Source organism: Calliopsis andreniformis, chromosome 12 (assembly GCF_051401765.1).
Source record: "Calliopsis andreniformis isolate RMS-2024a chromosome 12, iyCalAndr_principal, whole genome shotgun sequence".
Classification (NCBI taxonomy): Eukaryota; Metazoa; Arthropoda; class Insecta; order Hymenoptera; family Andrenidae; genus Calliopsis; species Calliopsis andreniformis.
In genome coordinates this window covers 924,286-939,471 of record NC_135073.1, presented here as the reverse complement: position 1 = coordinate 939,471, position 15,186 = coordinate 924,286, and the positions used below count along the sequence as shown (strand labels likewise).

Below are 15,186 nucleotides of genomic sequence, written 5' to 3'. Positions count from 1 at the left end.
ACACGTTGAAAAAGTCCGTTTACGTAGAGAATTCGATTGTTTGAGAAAGATGTGCTTACTTTGGAAGTCCCTGAACACATGTTAAGACCCTTGTAACGCCCCACAACCTGCTCTATTTCTATGTTCTTCTATCTCACTCTATGTCTCTCTATCTCGTTGTATTTATTTCGCTCTCTTTCTATTAATATTGTACTATCATATATTATTGCATATTTTATTAATTTAAACACTTATTAATGTTTTTGTACTTTGTCATATATCGTGTAATATAGGTTTTAATTATTTTTTAATATAAGTATAACGTATTTCGTACGTTTTTCATCTAAACTATTCACGGTTAGAATAAGTGCGCCATTAGAAATAAGTCACTGCGCATATGCGAACTTCAAGTGGCGGGTATATAAGGAGCTGCGAAAGGAACAGGAGACACACTTTTCTGCTCGTCGTCATTCGATTGCCGACTTCGTGCGAGTCAGGTCGTATAGTTCGGTCCTCTGTACAACGTCTAGTTCGGCGTATCCAGTCGGTGAAAGTGCGCATTAAGTGTACATAGTACTTCTTTCTCCCAATTCCTGCATCGGCGTGCTTGATCATTCCAACTTCTCACACTTTTCCTTCTGCTTGCCACCACTGTCTCCGGCTTCATTTTTCCCGTACACGTGCTCGCTATACCTTAGGCGGCATATGCCGCCTGGGCAGCCAAGAACTCACAAGGGGAAAACTCCTTATGATCGTGATACTGTCACTAAAAACGTTCCTGATGACGCCCGAACTGTAGAAATTTCCCCGGAAATTACAACACAAAAGGCAGCACGGACCCTCAAAGTGCTTCAGGGCGAGATCAGCCATGACTCTCCTTCAGTCTCTCTCACACAGTCAGCATCTCTGATCATAAAGGAGGACCACACACTGTTCCCTCAACTAACAAACATTAATCTAACAGATTACTTTCCGGTGAGTGACGCAGAATCATATACTAAATTCTTCTCAGTGTTGGAAACCTCGTCCCCGACACGTGACGAAGCGAACGCCACGATCGTTCCTGTAATGACGTCTGAGACGGTGGCCAACCAAACAAAGAAAACTAAACCTCCGATGCGCTCAAACTCAGCTTCGCTATTTAACGTTAAACACCTTGCTCGTTCAACTAACCCATCTCCCAGCCTATCAGCAGGGAAAAGCAACCTCCCCACACCCAAATCCACTCCAGACAATTCTTTACGATCAGATAAAATCCCAGCAACTTCACGTGTGGACTCTAACCCAGTTAAACCTCCCACCAAATCCCCCAGGCCTATACTGCCCAAACCGACTCACTATACCCTCTCACCCAAAGAGCTTAGTAAAACGTTCCCTAAAGCAATAACCAGCGAATCTCAAAAAATTATTGAGCCTCAGCTTCCTGAACCTTCTCCCCTCCCTCCATCTTCAGATCCTACTGACCCGATGGAGGTTGAGCTGCATCACTCTGTCACCATTAAAAACAGATTTCAGTTTCTCGAATCTTTTCCTGAGAACTCTCCCTCCCTCACTCCTAAAGGTAACCATCCTGCCAAATCTATTAAACACCCAGAACCTTCTATCAAAAATTCTAACTTCCACACAGGTGATCCTGATAACAACCCTGCCCTACGAGTTTCTAAACCACTGCCCATCTACATACACAACTTCAATAGGAACATCCCAAGGTTAACACAAAATCTCACTGAAACTTATGGTAAAACCTTCAAACTAAAATTCTTTGCTACCAGAGTACGTATCCAATTTGAAAATATCGCACACCATCAAGACTTGTAATCTAAACTCATTCAGGGCAACAAACAATTCCATACTTACACCCCAAACGATGAAAAAATATTCTCTGTAGTTCTAAAAGGTCTACCACTACTGGGCATACAAGAGCTGAACACTGAACTATCCTCCCATGGCCTCCTCCCTACTGCCATCATTCCACTCACTAAAAAAGCTAGCACATCTACATCTCCTCAAAATTACTCTCCCTCATGGTACCAAACTCTCAGACGTAAGGATAAACCACATTTTCTACACCAGAGTCTACTGGGAAAAATACCTCTCACAAAAACCCTACACACAATGCTTCAGATGCCACGCATTTGGCCACTCGTCTTCCAACTGTAACATTGCTCCTCGCTGTGTCAAGTGTGGACAAGCCCATTACACTCATGAGTGCCGTAAAACTCTAGACGAACTCCTAAATGTGCGAACTGCAGTGGCTCACACACTGCTAACTATTCTGAATGCCCCTCCCTCGTCAGATACCTCGAGAAAAAGTCCAAAACCTTTCCATAACTTCAACTAATACCTGAAACACCACACATAGACAAGCTAAACCCTAACCTCAAATTCCAGGCACTACCTAACAACTCATTCAGACCCTCCTCCTACAGAGATGCATTCCGGGGTCCCCTGAAGACGCCTCCCTCTCATCCCTCTGCTACTCCACAAGCCCACTCTCGGTCTTTTGAACCTGAGCTTAAAGAGCTCAACAAGTTCAATGAAATCCAAGACATTTTCTCACAGATTAGCCAACGTTGCGATCTGGACCAACTCCTAAACGCTGCCAAATCTCTTTTTGAAAAGCTGAAACGCTGCAAGACAAAAGCGGATCAATTCCAAGCGTTAATTCAGTCTCTCATCCTTCCTGATCAACTCTAAACCTTCAACATGATCAAACTACCTAACATCCTATTGTGGAACCCCGGGTCCATATCCAACAAAATAGGAGAACTCAGTCTCTTCCTAAACAATTGACACAGAGATTTCACAGGAGGAGGAAAGGGACATTGAGAGCACAGGGCGAAAAGAGTGGCAGACATCCAGCACACAGGATTCGATTAAGAGCCATTGAGACTTCAGAAGCGATTTTGGTTGACGAGAGCGGCAGCACAATTTGACTTGATTGACAGGCAGAGTGAAGATCGAGAGACATTGTGCACGGTAAAAAGGAACTCAGCTCAGCGGTGGAGCCTTCAACTACAAAGGTTAAAAACTCCCGCCATCGGGCAAGGAGAGAACAAGACCCCTACAATATCGTAAGAAGTAGAAGCAGGTCATTAACACTATGCAATCTGGACGCCAATAAACATCTACCAAAGGAAGAGCACAAGGCCAACAAAGAAATGGAGGAAACTATAATTCATACGATACCGGTAAGAAACAAATTCGATATATTAATGCAATGTTTTTCAACGGACAAAAACAAAAACAAGCATCAATTTGAAGCGATCAAAAATCAAACCTCGAACCATTCATCTGAACAAAACACAAACACAGTAACAAAAAACAACCCAGCAACACAGTCAAGTAGGAAACCCCCACCAATCTATCTTCACACGGAAAGGAAAACTAACCTAAAAACTTTCACAACATCCATAGAGAAAATAATACGCGATAAATACGAAATCAAATGCAAGGGAAAACAAACCAAAATTCAATTTGACAACATTAACCTATACCAAAACTTCATAGAATCAGCCAAATCCAACCAAATTGAATTTTACACGTTTTCTCTCTCTGAAAACAAAACACTAACTTTAATACTCAAAGGACTTGTAGACGTCGCCCAGAAGAACTAGTAGAAGAACTCACCAAAAAAGGACTCAATCCAATTAGCTGCTTCAATATTCTTAAAAACACACAAAATAACAAATTAATATTCAGAATCTCTTTCAAACCTGGAACAACAACACAACAAGTATATAAAGTCAGCCACTTATTTCACACCCGAATTTACTGGGAAAAGTACAACTCGACCAAACCCTATATCCAATGCTATAGATGCCAAGCATTCGGACATCTCGCCAAAAATTGCAACAAGGCACCAAACTGCCTTAAATGCGCTCGCGATCACTTCACCAAAGACTGCACAAAAGCACCAGACACACCCGCTACTTGCTTCAACTGCAAGGCAAACCATCCAGCCAACTATAGTCAATGCCCCTCCCTAATCAACTATCTAAACAAAAGAAATAAATTAACAGATCCACAGCAAAACCCCTCATCCACAAAAATAGCTCCTTTACTAACCCATCAATTTCCTAATCTTCCAAGAAAATCTCCAAACAACCAAACCACTTCTCACTCCCCAATAACTAAAACACCACCAATAACGTATGCACAAGCTGTAAACCATAACACCTCCTATCCAGAGTGCACAGACACCAATCCCACAGGTAACATAGACCTCCTAACAGAGACAATTAACGAAATTCAAAAACTAAATTCAATCTGCAACCTAAAACAAATATTAGCTCTAGCCAGAGAGTTAAATAACAGACAAAAAAATACAAACTCAATACTAGAACAAACAATAATCTTTGCTGAAATCATTAAAAATCATAATGTATAATACAAGCTCTAGCAAAATAACCAAAGTTTGTGTCTGGAATGCCACCAGCATTAAAAATAAAATACAAGAACTAACACCATTTCTAGAAACATATCAAGTAGAAGCCATGCTAATCTCCAAAACTTGGTTCAACATCACAGATTCCTGCAGAATCAGAAATTACCAGATTATTAGAAAGGATAGAATAAATAACCCTAGAGGAGGAGTAGCCATAATACTTCACAATAATTTTAGATATGAAAACATAACACAACCCAACACTGGACCAATCGAATCATTACTTATCAAAATACACACCAAACCAGCTACTATATTAGGAGCCATATACTGTCCGCCAAAATCAATTCTCACAAATGAACATCTTGATAATCTAGTCAAGCATAACTCAGTATACATAATAGGTGGCGATTTTAATGCTCAACACACTCTCTGGAATAACAGAACAAACAACAGACTGGGAAACATACTCTACAAACATGCAGAACAGCACTTATCACATCCTACACAGTGACACGTTCACTCACCAAGCTCCTAGAAAAACACCTACCAACATAGACTTCATTATTACAAACATTTCATCCGCAACAAATTCAAAAACCATAAACGAATTCTCCTCAAATCATCTTCCAGTACTCACAGAAATTACCAACAATAACACCAGCTTTACCAACTACATCATCAAAAACACAAATTGGGAACAATACAAAAAACACTGCTCTCAATATAAAATAAACAATATCATAACTTCCAAGCAACAAATAGACCACAAAATTAACAGATTAACAAAAACCCTAAACACAGCAGCAAACAAAGCTACAACTACAACAAAAGCATACATAAAAAGCATTACACCAGATTTAGAACTTGTCAATTTGTGCAAATCCAGAAATAGATTCAGGAGAAAATTTCAAAAAACAGGAAACCCATCCTACAAAATTATTAAAAACACCTTAAACGAACAAATTGAAAACAAAATCTTACAAATCAAACAGAATAGCTGGAACCAGAAGCTAGAATCTATCAGTAAAGATAAATCTAACCAAGGAACCTGGAAAATCTACAGAGCTATTAAAAGAAAACAACACATAATACCACCACTTAACAATAGCAACAGTATAGCTTACACAGACAAAGAAAAAGTAAACACCCTTGCCACAGAATTTGCTAATATCCATAACTCAAACAGCAATAAAAAATCTCCTCTTGAACACAAAGCAAAAGAAACAGTTAATGCAATCCAAAATGACAATACAATCTTTATCTCACCATCCTTAACACCGCACAACATATATCAAATTATCAAAAAACTTAAAAACAGTAAAGCCCCTGGTCCAGATCGCATTAATACATCACAAGTGAAAATGGCACCAAAAAAAAATAACAGTTCAGCTATATTATATTTACAAAGCATCCATAAAACTATTATATTTTCCAGAAGCATGGAAGCATGCCAAAATTATTCCATTCCCTAAACCAAAGAAAGACCCCAAAATAGCTACAAATTACAGGCCCATCAGCCTACTAAGCCTGTTAGGAAAAATCTTAGAAAAAATCCTCCTAACAGAGATACACAGCCATCTTGAAAAACAAAAAATCATAATAAATGAGCAATTCGGATTCAGATCTCAGCACTCTACCATACTTCAAATTTTAAGAATCACAGAATTTATATCATTTGAAATAAACAAAAACAGAATAGCAGCAGCAGCCTTCCTAGATTTGAACAAAGCATTTGACACCGTCTGGCACGAAGGACTAATATTAAAAATGCACCAACTAAAATTCCCAACCCACATAACCAAAATAATAATTAACTACCTAACCAACAGAACTTTTGCAGTCTCGATTGGAAACACTACTTCAAATATACAAAAAACTTCAGCCGGTGTTCCCCAAGGATCCGTCCTAGCACCCATACTATTCAACATTTACATCAATGATATTCCAAAAAATCCAAAAACTAATCTAGCGCTGTTCGCAGATGACACCATAACATACACATCATCTTGGAAAGTAGAACAAGCAACAAAATATTTATCAAATCACTTACAAGAAATAATTAACTTCTTCAAAGAATGGAAACTTAATATCAATACCAATAAAACAGTGATAACATATTGTACAGTTAAAGAGATAAAACCACCACCTCCATTAATGATAGACAACCAAATAATTAACTGGTCCAAAGAAGTCAAATATTTAGGCATTTGGCTAGATAGTAAGTTAACCTGGAGGAAAACAATCAAAGACAGGATTAGCAAAACATATGGAACACTCAGAATCCTTAGACCAATAATTAACCCCAACAGTCCACTATCAAGGGATACTAAAATACTCATTTACAAAACCTGTGCACTATCAGTACTAACATATGCCATTCAAATCTGGTCCACTGCAGCACCATCCTATATTAAAGAAATTCAACGAACCCAAAATAAATTTCTAAAAATTATTCTAGATAAACCCAGAGATTATCCAACAACTAGACTGCATCAAGAAGCTAAAACAAAAACAATATTAGAATACATTCAACACCTCATAAATGCACTTTATTGCCCCAACCACACAAACAAATTAATTAACAATCTAGGCAACTATGATCCGGCTACAATTTCATTAACAATTAAAAAACACACACCAAAAACACTATACAAAGAATAACACCAACAACTTAAGCCAAAATACAAGAAAACGGGTTTTTGAAACTTTTCCCCGACACCAATCACTATTTAAATAAAACTTGAATCTTCCAGAAAAGAAAATAAACCTCCAAGGAAGCGAATTATAGGATAAATTTCCCAGGTACCGCGAAAACTTCAATTACTGTACAATAATTAACCCTTTCGCTACGAACGCTGACTATAGTCACCCAACACCCGACGCTCGCCACGTACGATCGGTAACTATAGTCACCCAACATTTGATGCTCGCTATGTACGAACGGTGACTTAAGTCACCCACGAATCTACGTGAACAGAGTATATCTGTTATCTCCATGATTATCCATCGCAGTCATTTCGCAAGTGCACACGTTTGACGCGGCAGCTCGTTCAGCGGGAGTAGCGCGGCGCAGAAAGCGTCCGTAGCGAAAGGGTTAAAAATAAAAACTCTTCCTAAACAAACATAATGCTCACATCTGCCTCTTTGCAGAAACCTGGCTCACTCCTCACACTCCCTTAGCCATTCCTGGCTATGACATTATCAGACGTAACATATCTAATGGATAAGTTGGGGGCGAAGTAGCCATAATCTGCCACTGCTCTCTCAGGTACAATCAAATCACAGTTCCACCCATAAACGACATAGAAACAGTGGCGATCCGCTTGTCTTCACCAGCAATCACACTGGCTGCAGTTTACGCTCCTCCACCTCCAAATTCCTCGCTTTCCTATGAGACCATCAACAGTCTCATTAAACTCACCCCCCCCCCCCCCCCCCCCCCCCCGGCGATTTCAATGCAAAGCACTCCTCCTGGAACAATTATAGATCAAACAAATCCGGAAGAGCTCTCTATAACCACTCCTTAGCCAATGCCTACCGTATATGTAACCCGCCTTCCTACACCTTTCACCCTCCTCCACCCAGACGTCCCTCCACTCTGGACCTATTCCTCATACAATCTAATTCTGACATCACCTGCTCCATCACAGATGACGCGGACACTCAGCATCAATTAGTACTTCTCTCTCCCTCTTTTGAACCACTCAGATCCCCAAACTCCACTCCCATGATTGACTGTGGAATCTACCGCAAACACACTGCAACCTATCAGCTAAATTCCTCGCTAAGTAACCTAACTGATATTGACAAAGAAATCCACACATTAGAAAGATTCCTACGCTTATCTTTCAAAAAATCCACATCATACGTCCAATCTGACTCGGCATCCCGACTAACAAGAGATCCTATGCTCCTATCACTCATTGTCTGGAGAAGACGAATCCGCAAATCCTACCAGAGAACAGGTGTTCCTTACTACAAAGAGCTGTCTAAGTATTTATCCAGTGCCACTCAGCACAGACTCAAAGGAATTAAAATAGATGAATACAAAAACCGAAAAAAGAAAAATACTAAAGCCTCCGAAAGGCTGACCCCTCCTTTTGGGCAAATTACAAAATCTTAACGATTCCAAAACTACTTACCCAGTCATCCACCACAACAACACTGTTAGTATGTTCGATGAGGACAAAGCTACTACCTTTACGTCCCACTTTGTCAACATGCACAATGACGTTCAAAGCCGACCAGCAATATTTACCCGTGAGGTTAATGACTTCCTTGAACAACTTAACACGTATCAACTATCGCAATTTCTGCTCCACGAGTGTTCTCCCAGGCAAATTGCTCATTACATATCACGACTTCGCAACAAAAAGTCCCCTGGACCAGACAAAATCTCTGCCCTTATGCTAAAAAAGCAGCCAAAAAGATAATCACCCAGATATACTACATATTTAGAGCATGTACTTTCAACTGTTACTTCCCAAACTCGTGAAAACTGGCTAATGTGATCCCAATCCCAAAGCCTGGGAAGCCAAAAAATAACTCCTCCAGCAACCGCCCGATAAAAGTCTACTTTCAATCCTAGCTAAGCTCTTTGAAAAGGTCATACTTGCACGCATAAACCAACATCTAAAAGATCACAATATAATCAATGCACAGGTTTGCTTTCAGCAGGGTCATTCCACTACTCAACAACTTATCAGAATCTCACAGATTATGTCACCTGAGATAAATCTTAACCGATTCCCTGCTATGGTATTACTTGATCTAACTCAGGCTTTCGACACTGTATGACACTCCGCACTCCTATACAAACTCTCTAAATTTGGTTTTCACCCACAGATCATCCTACTAATCAAATCTTACCTCACATCCAGGCGTATCGCAGCCACAGTCAACAACCGACAGGCGGAACCGATTTTCATCGGCGCCGGCGTACCACAAGGTTCCATCCTTGGGCCTTGCCTATTCAACCTGTACATAAACGACATTCCAAACAATCCCAACATCCAGTTAGCACTATACGCAGATGACACTTCCCTCCTTACCTCATCCTGGTCCAAAGCCCTTGCTATTCGAAAACTGCAATCTCACTTTAACTTAGTTGCAAACTACTTTCATAACTGGAAACTCACAGTAAACCCAAAAAAAACCCAGGCCATTCTCTTTACGAGACGACACGACTCCTCCCCAATCAACTTACTACAGCTCCGCGACTCCTTCATTCCCTGGTCCAACGAGGTCAAGTACCTCGAAGTAATCCTCGACTCCAAGCTGAACTGGTCCCCTGCTGTTCGTTCCAGAGCTGCGGCTGGAGCTCTCCACCGTATGCTCAGCTCCCAGTTTTACTTAACCAAATATCTAAGATTCATCCTATATAAGTCATGTATTAGACCAGTCCTTACATACGGTTCTCACGTCTGGATGGTTGCACCCCAGACCTCACTAATCAAGCTGCAACAAACCGAAAACAGGTTGCTACGCATACTAACCAACAGAAGTCCTGACTATCCCACTAAAACACTTCATGATGAACTCAACTCGGAGAAGGTCTTATTCTACATTAGGAGATTAGCTGCAAATTACGATGTCTCGGAACACCCTAACCCGCTCGTCAAACTCACCGGATTGTTCGACAAAAACAAGATCCCGTACCGCGCCAAAGCGCTGTTTCCTCTTAATCCTTTGCATTGCGTGTCAGCTCTCAGGAAAAGAAACCCAAATTACTCTTAAAACTCACTATTGCACGTCTCATACTTGGAAAGCTTTCTAAACACTGAGTCTTCCGCTACCCGGGCCGCACTAGCCTCATGCTTGCCTCAAGACCCCCCACCCCCACCCCCCTCCATCCCTCGCTATCCTGTTCCTCTCCGTCATCCTGACCATCATCTCTTCACTTCTTTTATATTTTTCCCTCTCTATATGACCTTCATTATCTCTTCACTCTCTTCACACTCTGTCATTACTCGTTTTGAGAGTCATTACTCGGTGCACTGCATGCTGATTTCTCCCCAATGCATGCTAATGCACGCTATGGCTGAATTGTTGATCTGATTTGGCATGTCGCCTTCTTTCAATTGGGGTTTTTTGAAAATTTTCCCCAAACGCTAATCGTCATTACAATCTATAATTCAAATTCAGGAAGGTTACCCCAGCACTACAACCTATCAAGAATTTCCGGTAGGGGGGCGCAGCAGCTCCCAGGGACGAATCACCTCCACTCAACGAAACAAGCAGGAAGATCTGAGAGGCGGCTGAAATACTCATACAGTGAGATAGAGACCGCTCCCTAGAAGTAGCGACCGTTGTAGCAAATGTAGTAGGTAATGCTTCTTTAAGACTATGTTTCATACTAGTCGTAAGTAGACGAATCGCCTGTCAACAAGCCCTAAAGGCCGTTCCCAGTCTAGCAGCTATTAAGACCGCTCCTGAAGAATATTTTTTCAAGGGTAGCGACTGATATAACCGAGATAAAGAAAGACTTAGCGATGCCTAGACAGTTTAAGCAAGGATTAATTGTTTCACGAAGATATAAAATCGCTCGGAGGTTATAGCCACCTATAGTTTTGGCAGTCTCCGAATAATACGAGACAAGATCCATTGCATACACGGAATTATATAATAAATTAACATATTTATAACTAGAAACAGCATAATCATCTAGTCATAACCTAGCTGTCGTTCAACTAACTATAAATGTAACCCTTGTGTACTCTAACCATCGTTAGTATTATAAGTAATAGATAAATTGTACCTACTGTACCTAAAGACATGAGACAAAAAAATAGTACATATGTATAATATTACACAGGGCATCGGAACTGTGTGCTGAAGCCAAGGTAGAAGGATGGAGATATATAAGAAATATATAACTTCCTCTCTTTTATGTTCGCTTGAACGTGTTACGTACGGAGAATATTTTCCGATTACTCTCCCAAATATTCGAGTCTCTGTCTATTAAGAGAACTTTCCCTAGCACTTTTGTTTTCCGTTATCTTAATGGAAGCGGGACTCCGAGCAGCTGGGTAGTAACCACGACGCTGAATCGACCGTGAGAAATTTCCTTACATGGAAATTTCTAACGAACCCTCACTCATTTTTCGGCCTATATAACCCAGAGATTTTAGCCTTAACGGGTTCAGAACAGTACCGTCACGTTGATAGTCAAGTTCGTCAGAGTTGGTCGCTATTCAGGTAGATCGGGTTAAAGTTCCCTTTCAAATCTACGTTTAATCTAATAGAATCCGCGAGTGGGCATAAATTCTCTCTGGCAATTCCTACGGCCACTCTGTAAGTCCCCGCATCGCCAGTGCGTTAAAACCGTGCATTAAAATCACACACTTTTATGCGACAACACTACATTGTATACTTGTACGTAAAGACTGATTTTAGAATATATTCAAGTATTTATAGTAATTTGCTTAGATTACTTTCAACCCTATAATTACCTTAAGCGATCCCGTTCGAAGTTGACAGATGCACCACGATACAGCTTAGCCGCTCAAGTTGTATCAATTAATAATTTAAAAGGTTACGAGGCTTACTAACATTTCCTGCGGCTCTGTGATTTTACATCAGATTCGTCCGCATATCCCTACTTTTAAAGAAAACTGTATTCAACCTAGTGGCTCCTCGATTTATTCGAGTTCGTCCACGGAAGCTAACCCATCCTGCAGCTAACTGATTTTACATTAGTTTCGTCTGCTTCCTACAGCTACCTGTAACACCAGGTTTGTTTGTACATTATCCAACCTCCTTACAGTATTTTTATTTTACATCAGGTTCGTCTGAACTCGCCAACCTCCTTAACAGCACCTCAATTTATTTTGAGTTTATCTGTGAAACTGGTCCTAGTGACTCCCTAATTTCGCATCAGGTACGTTCACAAAACTCACACTCTTGCGGCTCACTGATCACAGATCAGTTTCGTCCGCAAGCACATCTATCCTCAAAGGCTCCCTGATTTTACATTAAGTTCATCCTCGTCTACAATAATCCCAACGGCTAACTGATTTCGCATCAGTTTCGTTCGTTGTACCAACTAACACATCAACTATCATATCCTTTGGAAATATTCCTACTCTCGACGGTCTCTCGCGCTGCTCGCCTCCCGTCTCGTAACAAGCGTAATGCGCATGCGCTAGAGAAATAACGAAAAGAGACAAATATATATATTTGTATTCTGATGTTGGCTTCATTAGCCTTTCATTGTGATAGGGGTAGCATAGTCGACCCATGTGAAGTTAATTCACACTAGTAACCAAATTCAATAAAACATAGGTCAAAAAATTACTCTTTAATTGCCCATAATTGCTCAACAATTACTTTTAATTGCTCACCTTTAGTTTTCGAAATATTTCCAAAAAACTTTTTTGGGCATCTAGGGACTTTTATGGGTTGGCAACGATCATTCAATATCGCGAAACTTCTAAAATAATGTACAAAATAAACTACACAAGCTACTAAAAAATTGCTCTTTGTTCAGAATTAATTGCTCAACCTTTAATGAGCAACAATTAGGTCAAGAAACAACAAATGTTATAAATAAAAATATGAAACTGAAATCTAGTAACTTCCAAGTGCACATGCGCATATCTTCAGTAACATTAATACGGATCGTACGTTCGCATTCACATGAAAACTCAAAAACTTGCTCCACCACATTGGACAGTGACTTAAACAATTGCTCTTTATTTGCTCCTTCCTACCGTGTAATTACTTTTAATCGCTCACTTGTAATTTTTTAAAACTTTCGAAAAAATGATCTTGCAATTACAACTGCGTTGAGTTGGCAGTACGCAGTACATACAAGTTTACAATTATACAAGTTTCCAAAGTATTACTCTATCTCACTGTAGAGTAGCTTAAAAAACGGGCAAGGAAAGAGCAATTTTTTAAGCCATTCTGCAATGAGATAGAGCAATTTTTTGAATAGATGAAAAATATTAGACTAGTGAATGTCACCAACTTAATGCAGTTGAAACGGCATGACAGTTTTTCGGAAATTTCTCAAAAAATAAGAGTGAACAATTAAAATTAATTATAAAGTAATAATGGGCAAGAAAAGAGCAATTTTTTGACCCATGTTTTATTGAATTTGGTTACTAGTGTGAACTATCTTCATACGGGTGCACAGTCGGTCCACCTCTTCTTCTTACATCGTGGTTTTATACATGTATGAAAAAAAGCATTGCATTACCTCTCAATCTGAAAAAGTCACGTGATTACTCTCACCCCTTAAATGAATCATTTTAATAAACTAGAAATGACTAATAAATGTTATTTTATTTCTTTTCATACCTAAACTTAAGTGACATCGCTAAGCAACATTAACTTTGGGTGCGTTCGGATATTGCTGACAGTGCTGTGAAAATTGTCACATTCAGAGTTTCTATGAGCGTGACGCGAACGCACTGTATGTAATGTACACAATAATCCAATAATGATCGATTTCAAACATAAATTAAAAAACAGTAATAATTTATCAGATAATAAATAGAACATAATATGTACATATGTACATACATATATATTAATGGAGAATATTTTCAAACTAGGGCTGCATTCCGTTTTTTACTGCAAGTACTGCGAACATGATGTCATCACAGTAACCTTGCTAATAGCGTCCCATTTTAATGAAAGGCTATAAGAAGAATAGAACCCAGCCTTAATCTATTTCCGTAAATTGTGAATATTTTACTTCAAACTTCACATCACTTTGAGTTTTAAGAACTATAATTATCGGAATTCTTTTGTCACAAAAAATCATTAACCAATTAGTTCTTATCCGTGTTATGGATTTGGCATGTTTATTTCAAAATTGCAAAACTTTTTGCAGTGCAGAATACCTGTAACTCGAAAATTACACACTAATATTTTTACATGTTTTTCATGTAAATCTAATTGCAGTAAAGTAGCAAATAAAAAATTTCAAAACGTTAAAAATCTAATTTCACCGAAATGTAAAGAATATCAGGATAAACTTGCTAAATGTCCAAAGCCTACCCATGAAGAACTATGTTGCAAGCCACTGTTCCCAAAGCCTGAGCCGAAAGTAAACAATTATTTATAAAATTTAATTTATCTGTTCCGTGATTCCTCTTCTTTCTTTATTTGGTGATTAGGATTATTTAAAATATTATACATTTTTTGTCTTCAGTGTAAAACAAAATCTATTGAAACTTATGAACAAGTGTATGAGGATATAACAAATCATGCAAAATCTATTTTGAAAAATATTGAAGCTGAATCAAAATTTATTTTGAATCGCTGTAAAAATGATGTAGAAGTTCTGAAAAATAAAAAAGAGGCACAGTTGCAAGAATTTTCTCATAGTGTTAAAGAACGATTAGATAAACTGTCCATTTTAGATCCTTCAGCTGCTTCTTTAAAACGAAAATGTGCATTATCTCTTAACTATCAAGTACGACAAGCTTTCACTAATGCACAATGTGACATAGTGCCAAAAATAGAAAAGATTAAACAGACTCTCAAAATATTGGAACGAGATGTGCTAATTTGCATTGATCGTGCAAAAACTTTAGTTGCACTTTGTCGCAAGTGTAATAATCCTCAAAGATTAGATAAATGTATTGAAGAAAACACAGAGACTGCAAAGCAAATATTGAATGATGCACATAAAAGTGTGCAAGTTAGACTAAATAAAATTGAAGCATTACGACAAGAAACATTGCAATACCATACAGCAACAACAGCAGAAGTCACAGCGATATATAGTAAGAAATATAAAACATTTTTGAAACATTTAGATAAATGTATCTTTACTATTAAAAATATAAATAAACAATAAAAGT

General features: G+C 38.9%; 2 protein-coding genes across 4 annotated transcripts in view; one reads left to right on the top strand and one right to left on the bottom strand.

Annotated features, from left to right (window-relative positions):
- LOC143185772 (uncharacterized) overlaps nt 1-15,186 on the bottom strand; it is a 54,758-nt gene that overhangs the window by 17,151 nt on the left and 22,421 nt on the right. The gene's annotated exons all lie outside the window — the stretch shown is intronic.
- LOC143185913 (uncharacterized) lies at nt 13,815-15,182 on the top strand. Its single transcript, XM_076389241.1, has 2 exons — nt 13,815-13,845; nt 14,497-15,182. Exons 1-2 carry the CDS (start codon nt 13,815-13,817, stop codon nt 15,180-15,182), a joined length of 717 nt encoding a protein of 238 aa, XP_076245356.1.

Bases quoted from the DNA above. Each gene is read 5' to 3' on its own strand.
- LOC143185913 (XM_076389241.1), top strand. From the start codon at position 13,815: ATGATCGATTTCAAACATAAATTAAAAAACA. The intron at 13,846-14,496 runs GTAATAATTTAT...TTTGGTGATTAG, and splicing joins CAAACATAAATTAAAAAACA to GATTATTTAAAATATTATAC.